Source organism: Acyrthosiphon pisum, chromosome A1, assembly GCF_005508785.2.
Source record: "Acyrthosiphon pisum isolate AL4f chromosome A1, pea_aphid_22Mar2018_4r6ur, whole genome shotgun sequence".
NCBI classification, from domain to species: Eukaryota; Metazoa; Arthropoda; class Insecta; order Hemiptera; family Aphididae; genus Acyrthosiphon; species Acyrthosiphon pisum.
This window is the reverse complement of record NC_042494.1, coordinates 131,772,056-131,781,073: the sequence shown is the minus strand read 5'-3', so window position 1 is coordinate 131,781,073 and position 9,018 is coordinate 131,772,056. Positions and strand designations below refer to the sequence as shown.

Genomic DNA, 9,018 nt, shown 5'->3' with positions numbered 1-9,018 from the left:
AAATCCTCAATCAAATGATTTTGTCAGTATTTAACTAAATAAATTATATGTTTTTTAAAACTTGTTATCATTGGTACAATACGAGGGAGATTACACATAGATACCAAATAATAGCTTTAGACTTTTCCAACAAGATTTTAATTCTGCAGGCAGTTAACTTATATTTGATAAAATGATTAATATTAATATACATAATCATATAGCTAAGACGGTTTTTAAGTTGAATTATTATTCGCTCCATGATACTTAATATAATATTGATGAATAATTTGATTATAATTGTTTGATAGTTATTAAATTTAATAATGAGTCTATAATATGAGATACTTAAATATTTTAAACAGACTAAGACAAAAATATTTATGTCAGAATTGTAAGTTGTAACGGTAAGTTATTATTTATTTTTAATAATGTAAGTATCAGAACAAATAAATGTAAAAGGAAACTGATGTAGTAAAGTCATTTAAAATGTGTAATAGATTATCTACCCAAAGAATAATTTCATATTTAAAAATGATGTAATTAATATTATTAAAACAGTAAATAACTAAATACTGATTCAGTTTAAATTGTTTTTAAATAACTAGAATACGCAATAATAAAGAACTTAATTTATAAAAATAAATATTCAATTAGTTATCTGTTCTACAAGAAAAATATTTCTATAATAATTTTTTAAAAAATTCTTGAATAAATTTCAATAAATTTGATAGGAGTTTTTGGTAAACGTAGTATCTATTTTGTTCTTCATAAACTATTTACTGTATAAAACCAAAACTATAATTTTTTTCACAAGGTAAGGAAATTCAATTTAGTTTCTTTTAAAATTGATTACTTAATAATATGCATAATCATTCATAAACAGTATTAAAAATAACAATTTAATTACAGAATTTGAATGGTATTTGGTTTAAAATGATTATTCGGCAATAAGTTCAAATAAAGTGTAAAGGCTATATTACAAAATATAATTCATAATGTATAATTATATAAAAACTTAATTGCAAGCTTTTTAAATAGTTTCTAGAGTACAAATCCCGCTTGTATACATTTTCTACCTACAATTTTTCCCAATCATACTCCCTTATAACCCAATACACTATCTATAGAGCTCACTATGATGTAAAATTAAGACAAACAGAAATTCCGCATCGAAAACATAAAAAAAAAAAATGCTTTACAATTTTTAAGGATAAAAATGTATCCTGCATACAAGGGAGGCCGGTAAAATGTTTTTAGAATAAATTTTCAACAATATGTACACAAAACAAACACTTTCAACAAGACAGAAAAAAAAATAATAATAATTGAAAAAAAAAACAGCAATAATTTATAATAAACAGCTACGTACAGAAAAATAAATAGATGAAAAATTCTATAAATACTGAACGATCTTATAAGAGTGACTTTTTGTGTGTTATAAGTTTCAATAAGTATTTGACCAAAGTTCAAAAAAAAAAATTCACTAGTTCAAAACATTGTATAGTATTAATATAATTTATATACAGAAAATAGCCTAATGTCAAAAAGAAAAAAATATGAAGAGTAAAGTCAGTTTATCATTTGTAGTAAATTAATTAATTGTTAAGCAATATTTTACAGAATCACTTACATATTTTTATTTTGTTCACGTATGACTGAAACACGAACTGGCACTTATTGATATTGATCCAGCTAAGTCTTGGTAGCTGAATTGTGGGAAGTATGGTTGTGATTGCTCCATTTCTTCTGCAATGCTGTTGAGGTGATGCGATGACAGGTCAGGTGGAGTAAGTTCAACAGATTCTCCAGTAAATTCTGAGTCGAAATATCGTGTGTCTGTGTCTGATGATACTTGAGGTTGGAATGGAGGAGGAATCTAAAATAATTGTTAATTTTTTTAGTAATTCTAGAAATAGGAATTTATTAAGAAATATATTATTTATTAAATTAAAAAGAATTTAAAAATTATATTTATATTATTTCAACGAGTAGAATCATAGTTTCTATTACTTTTTTTTGTTCCAAATCCAACCAATTAATACTACTAAAGAAAACATGACTCATGATTTCTTGGGCATCATCAGGACCTCCGCCCAATCGCGTTTTGGGATCTTTAATTAAAAGACCAGTTAGCAAACTTTTTGCAGCAGCAGAAAGTCCTCTTGGAAATCGTACCTTAACAATAGTTAAAAATATTGAATATAACAAAAATTACAAAAGTAATATTTAACATACAGATTCCATTAAAATGAGAGTGAACAATTTGTCATGATCTTTGTTATAAAATGGTAACCTTCCACACATCATTTCATACATGACTACTCCTATTCCCCACCAATCAACTGCCCGACCATAATCTAAATCTTCTAACACCTCTGGAGCCAAGTATTCAGGTGTGCCACAAAATGTTTTGGTTGTTGACCCATAAGTTATATCTTCTTTGCACAATCCAAAGTCGGCAATTTTAATATGACCGTCTTTATCTAGCAGTAAATTTTCAAGCTAAAAAAAAAATTAAATATTAGTTAAAAACTCAAAAATTAATAATTAGAACCATATATATTGTTTTAAATAATTACTTTTAAGTCCCTGTAAATAATTCCTTGGGAATGTAAGTAACCCAAAGCAGAAATAATTTCAGCTCCATAAAAACGAGTTCTATCTTCTGTAAATACACGTTCTCTTGACAAATGGAAGAATAGTTCTCCGCCATTTACATACTCCATGACAAAACATAATCTATCTGCAGTTTGAAATGAGTATTTCAATGACTATAAAATAAACAGAATTAAACAATAAATATAAGTAAAATTGAATTGAATTAACTTTAAATAAAATTTAGCAAATTATTAATTACTATTAGAAAAGGATGACTAGTAGTGCGGAGAACCCTGTTTTCAGTTAGCGTATGAGCAACTTCATCTTTTTGGATGATGACTTCTTTTTTAAGAATTTTGATAGCATATAAATGACCTGTTGCTTTTTCTCGGCATAGAATCACTTTTCCAAATGTACCTTTTCCAAGTACTTTAAGAAACTCAAAATTCTCAAGAGTCTAAAAATAAAAATATGAATGAAAAATACATAATTTTAATTCACATAACATATTTTTATATTACATACCACTTTTCGTTTTCCAGTGGATTTACTTGAAGATGTTCCTTGAACAGAAAATTTGGCACTGAAGTCATCTGAACTGGGTCCTGACATTGTGCTTGACATGCTAGTCGAATGAGATACCCCTTCCATTTCAACTTCATCAACATCAGACAAACGTTCTGATACACCTTTAATGGCAGTCATCCATTCTTCTCTAAAAATGTAAAATTTTTTATTATATCAACTGACAATCATACCACTATGTAGATTTGTGAAAACTGTTTTATAATTTAATATCAGTACCTATACATTTATAAACATATTCAACAAAAAATATATTTTTCATGTGATTAACATTTACTAGTTTTCCCTTGAGTTTTCCATTGAACTTATTCAATTATATTTTCATGTATTATATAATAAATAATAGTTAGAAAATAAATTTGAAATAAAAATAGACATAGATTAGTTTTATACTATTATCTATGCATTAACTTCAATTTAAAACTTATTTTTAATGATATAATAAATGCAATTGGATCAAACAATTTATGTTAATTGTAGCACAATATAATTATTATGTTTACGTCCGTCTTGATGTTATTAATTTTTTAGATATCAATTAAATATTGACTGACATAATAATTCAAGTTGTTTATTTGTGCACAAATAATAAATAAATATATTTATTTATTTTAAACCAATATATCATAGAAATAACAACATGTGGCACCAAAAGTTATGAATATGAAAGGCTACTAATATTGAAAGGTGCCTACCCACTACTAAAGATTTCTTGGTAGTTTTTTGAATATATATCCTGTTTCAATTAAGATCTTCAGGGCAATAGAATTAAACAAAGGACAATTTTAGCACAAGGTACTCAATAATTTAACATCTCACTTTTTAAATTTGTTCAGTACTTATTATTATACAACATAATAAGTTAGCATATTGTCTTTCCATATAGCTAATAATAAGTTGGTGTGTAAATATTGCCTACATTAAAAAAATAATATGTACATACTAATATAAATTATTTAGAATAACTGTACAACAAAATATTAAAATTAATTTTTTGATCAATAATTTTATATTTAGGTATAACAAAAAAAGAATAATCTAAATAAAAACAAAATATAATAAAAAAAATACATTAACCATGTGTTTGTGGAAGTTAGAATAACTTGTGCTCCATGTTTACTAACAGCATGACCTCTACAATTGTTTGTAATTATTTTGGATAACAAATTATGTACTTTGAAACTATTTTTTACTTAATAGTTTTGTAGGTAGGTAGTAAAAAATAAAGCATTTAATACGCTTCGTAATATGACAAATAGGGTCATTATAAGATAAAAACTACCTAATATTTTCATCTGACCTTTGATGTATACTAAGACGATGATAGTTAGTATATATTATATACATTAAAAATTAAAATGATAAATTTAATATAGGTATGAAATTTAACGGGCAAACTATAAAAAATAAATAAATGTTAATTTAACAAATATGTTAAATGCGTAATTATTTGTAAATATAACTAATAAGTAATAACGTTAGGTTAGTTTATAAACCTAATACTGTTTTAAATTGAATAAGAAATCATGAAATAAAAATATTAAGATATGCAAACAAACATAATATATAAGTTGTTAAGTTAGATTCGAATAAAATTCTTATATTTATGAAATTTTCAAATATAAATAACATATAACTAATAAGTAATATCATTATAATATTAAAATTATATTGTTACTCGTAAAACTTTTTTTAAATTTTGTTTTTGTTATCTTAATTAATATTTATGAGGATGATGATTACAATTTGTTTTAGAATTAAAAAAAATGTCTGTTTACAACATAATCTATACTTAATTACGTTTGGACCAAAATAACAATTTTCCTTTATAATAGTCATAGGTTAACTGTTAACCTCTAGTTTATCACTTATTTATTTATGGGTAAACATATGGTTTATGTTTTAATTGAAAAAAAAAATAAATTATATGTAGTTTTTATTAAAATATTTTCATAAAATTATAAGATTCTTTTCTCAACATGCAGATATCATTACTTAGAAGTGATTCAAATTGCAGCACCAACATTTTAATAGAACAATAATATTTTTAATTTTATCAATTTTACTAAATATAACTGCACAATTCTAGCAGTTATTAAATAAAATAGGTAAATGAATTTGTACATAGGCTTAGGTACATCCAAATTTATTTATATTTAATATACTTTATTACTTTTCGTTGATTTGCCAAAATTGTGATAATATTAATTGGCTTAGTAATTTATCACTATAAGAATAGTATGGCTGGAGATAATAGGTATTATAAGGGCTATTAATATAGCTAATGTAAATATATAACCCATTTTTGGGTTAAACAATTTAAGTTGTTTGCACTCTTATTTTTCATATAATCTGATTTCAATTTTTTACAAAAAATAGCAAGTAGTCAAAGTAAAAAAAAAAATTGTATTTTAGGAGAGTAATTTGCACAATTTGCTGCTAATTGTATATGTATATATTGCATGTTTAACTTTTAATGTAAATGTTGATTTACATACAACAGTAAGGCAACTAACTTGCCTAATATAAATACAAGTTAACGTTCACACAAGGAAAGCAGCTTGACAACTTGATTTGCATTGAGTGAACCCAACTTAAAAGTAATACAATTTATTATCAATATCATAAAATGTTGGTATTAAGTTTATATCAAATATATGATTGTGTTTAAAAAAACTTGTATTTGATATAGGTATGAATCCAAAACATAAATAGAGTGAAGCTCAGGGGCGGAAATGGATTAAATTAAGTTAAACAAATATAAATTTGTATACCTAATATGAATAACTCTTGTGTTTAAATATTAAATTGCTTGCATCAAAACTTATTCCCATTTTACAATTTTTATTTATAACTACATACTATTATTATATTATTATAGAGTATATATCACTTGTTTGTTAAGGAAGCAAGAACTTTCAGTACATTTAAATATTATACTCAATATTAGTTAGGTATATTTACATTTAGGTATCTATCTTAATAAAAATAATATTCTCTAGGTATACAATGTCGTTAGGATTACAGATTAAGGGATAAGTATCATTATTAAAAATTGAAATTTCATTGATAGATGTAAAGATGGATGTTTGAAATAACAAATGTTTGTAAAATAATACTAACCTTTCTTTATCAGAAGACACATGAAAAGTTCGTTCAATAACAGTGGTCCATTGCAATCCTCGAATTGTGAATGTGTATGGTTTGGGACGATCAACACTCATTATTTGACACCTCTTTACAGTGAAATTGTTGAGAGGTTCGGTCATTGGACCTTCTGGTTTGTTTCTGTAGCCCATAAGTGAACCATCGGCAAACAGTATAAAATACCGGGACCTCCAATTTTTAATGTGTTCTCCTATAATGCGGAATAAGGTTTGTAGTAATTTGAAAACAGCAATGAAGTATGGACAACGAAAGCAACAGAGTGCAGGAGGGTTGGCTATTACAATAACACTAACCTCGTTTGAACAGCCATCCTTCTTTAACTATTGACGACTGGCTGGATGACAGCGGCAACGGGTTGCAAATGGACTGTAGTACGTCGGCCATGGTTACAAGATCAAAGGTTAACGGTGGCAAAAGTGTGTTCTATTATGTCAGATCATCTAGAACCAAACCATTAGATGAGCACCAATTAAACCAACATTAGATCCCAATAAAAACAAAGCAAAAAAAATAAATTGTAGACAACTAACAACAAACACATGCGACAGCCGGAAAGTCACACGCCAAGACATTTAGGTGTACATGAAGACCTTTGACGATGGCCGAAAGTTAAAACCGTCGCTGTCAATTGTGGGAGGGGGGAAGAGGACTATACTATTAGGACGAAGGAGAGGTTGTAATAGGAGTCTGTTTTGAAAACCGTAAGGGGCAAAGTTGTAGTCGTAATGCAACAGGATCAGTATTTCAGCAATTTAGCCCTATGGACACGGCGCAATAGTACGTCGCAGAAAGCATGATCGAAGCGTGTCTCGGGTTCCAGAGTCACGGTCGTTTACTATAATATTATCGTCGTAGTATCGTACTCGCGAATGCGCACACGCGTGTGCAATGCGTGTGTGTGTGTGTGTGTGTGAGTGCGCTCGTACAACGAGAGTTCGATTGGGATAGGCTCGAGTGCAGCTCAACCGCGTTGGCGGCGATCGAGGAAGACGACTCGGGATCGTGATCGCGGGGGACTGGAACGCGGATCGATATCCAGTCGACGTCGGGGGACGGTGAATCGATACGCGGCGGCGAGCCGGACGGAAATTGAATGTAAAGTAGCGCTCGCGCGGACCGAGGAAATCGTGTCTCGGCAGCGAAATTTTACAAACGCCGGCGATCGGCGATGGACGGTATGCGTGCGCGGGCGAGCCACATCACAATATGCGTTTCCGAATCGAATTCGAAATACGCGTTTGTACCTCGCGATAATCGTACGCGTTTCGGTGATGCGGCGGCTGATGTAACCGCTGACGATTCGCGCGCGCGCACCTAGCAAGATTCCGGCGATTCCGCCTCCCGCCAGACGGTACTGAATTAATAATATTATAATACATACGTGTTCTTGTTAAATGTCTTACTTTGATGATATTTTCTATAGTTACTGACTCGAGACACGCGCTCGGACACTGCCAATACTGGAATTCCTTGGTCGTTTGGTCTCACGTCCTAGATGCCACTGTCATATTGTTTGCGATCTGTTTTTACTTATAACGTTATGTTTTATTATTTAGGTATTTATTTTTGTTATTATTATTATTAACGCACTGGGTTTGTTGTTGTTTTTTTATCGCCATTCAGTAATCGGCAGCGGACGTAGACTAGGGCGGCGGCGGCGAACGATTTACACACTCACACACAAACACACGTACACACACGCGCGCGCGCACGCACCGAGGGAGGATTGAACTTTACAGTGTCGCCGGGCGCCGTTTCACCATCGCCGACGGCGTGCGCACGCACTGGCAGACAACAGCAGCTGTCGCACTGAGTATGCCACACGCCGCCATCGTTTGAAAACGATTGATTGCCGACGGTTTTGAACGACGAGGGCGAACACAAGGAAATCAAAATTCACTTGTTTTTTTTCATCGGTGTCAACACTCGGAACGTATTTCCGGCGCAATATGTGAAAATAAAAACGCAGAAGTCCGTGCTAAAATACTGCAATAGCCAATACTACTATTTATTATAATTAGGGCATGGAACTTGATGCATTTGCATCTTTTTTTCTAATGCTTACATACGAGGCTCGTCTTTACAGAAATTTGATTCATGGAATATAGAATTTAATAGTAAAATTTTTATTTTGCATTTTTAGGGAATTTATTGATTTACGGTAATTTTTTTAGTATTTTTGGTGCATTTTATTAATTTTTGTAATTTTTTTTTTACATTTATTTTCATTTTAGATTCTGAGTCGAACGATGAATGTATTGATTTTACAATGATGTGTGTTTTTTTTTTATTTTTTTATTTTTTTATTAATTTTTTATTTTTTTTTGTGTCTGTCATCACCTTTTAGGACAGTAAAAGTGCTTGGATTTTCTTCAACAGTACCTTTTCTGATAGGAAAGTGAATCTAGTTGGTACTTTGGGGGGGTCAAAAGTAAAAATTCCAATAATTTTCAAAAGCGCCGTGAAAAACAAAAGAAAAATTTAAGGAAAAACGGGAATTTTTACGCAAAATCTGTTTTCGAGAAAATTGATTTTGGTTTTTGGTGTAACATTAAAACGAATGAATGTAGATAGGTACATGAAATTTTCACTGGTTGTTTATATTTCCATTTTCTATACATGATAAAATTTTCAAAATATTTTGATTTGTTTTGAGCTGTTTACGGACAATTTCAGTTTCCAATT

General features: G+C 29.5%; 1 protein-coding gene across 3 annotated transcripts; it reads right to left on the bottom strand.

Moving 5' to 3' along the window:
* Positions 1 to 934: 934 nt before the first annotated feature.
* LOC100160970 (RAC serine/threonine-protein kinase) lies at positions 935 to 8,004 on the bottom strand. Of its 3 annotated transcripts, none has more exons than XM_008185246.3 (9): positions 7,715 to 8,004; positions 6,627 to 6,773; positions 6,289 to 6,523; positions 3,106 to 3,295; positions 2,840 to 3,037; positions 2,562 to 2,753; positions 2,218 to 2,484; positions 1,993 to 2,157; positions 935 to 1,858 (listed from the first exon to the last, which is right to left on the bottom strand). In XM_008185246.3, the coding sequence occupies exons 2-9, from the start codon at positions 6,715 to 6,717 to the stop codon at positions 1,628 to 1,630; spliced, it is 1,569 nt and encodes a 522-aa protein (XP_008183468.1). In that variant the 5' UTR covers positions 6,718 to 6,773; positions 7,715 to 8,004; the 3' UTR covers positions 935 to 1,627. The 3 variants fall into 3 exon arrangements, with proteins under 3 accessions (XP_008183468.1, XP_001951736.1, XP_008183466.1); XM_001951701.5 differs by having other exon boundaries at positions 7,737 to 8,004; XM_008185244.3 differs by lacking the exon at positions 7,715 to 8,004 and adding an exon at positions 6,864 to 7,635.
* Positions 8,005 to 9,018: the final 1,014 nt, after the last annotated feature.

Coding starts and splice junctions, on each gene's coding strand:
- LOC100160970 (XM_008185246.3), bottom strand. CDS start 6,717: ATGGCCGACGTACTACAGTCCATTTGCAACCCGTTGCCGCTGTCATCC. Junction 6,524..6,626: donor AGGATGGCTGTTCAAACGAG/GTTAGTGTTATT, acceptor TCCGCATTATAG/GAGAACACATTAAAAATTGG. Junction 3,038..3,105: donor CCACTGGAAAACGAAAAGTG/GTATGTAATATA, acceptor TTTTATTTTTAG/ACTCTTGAGAATTTTGAGTT.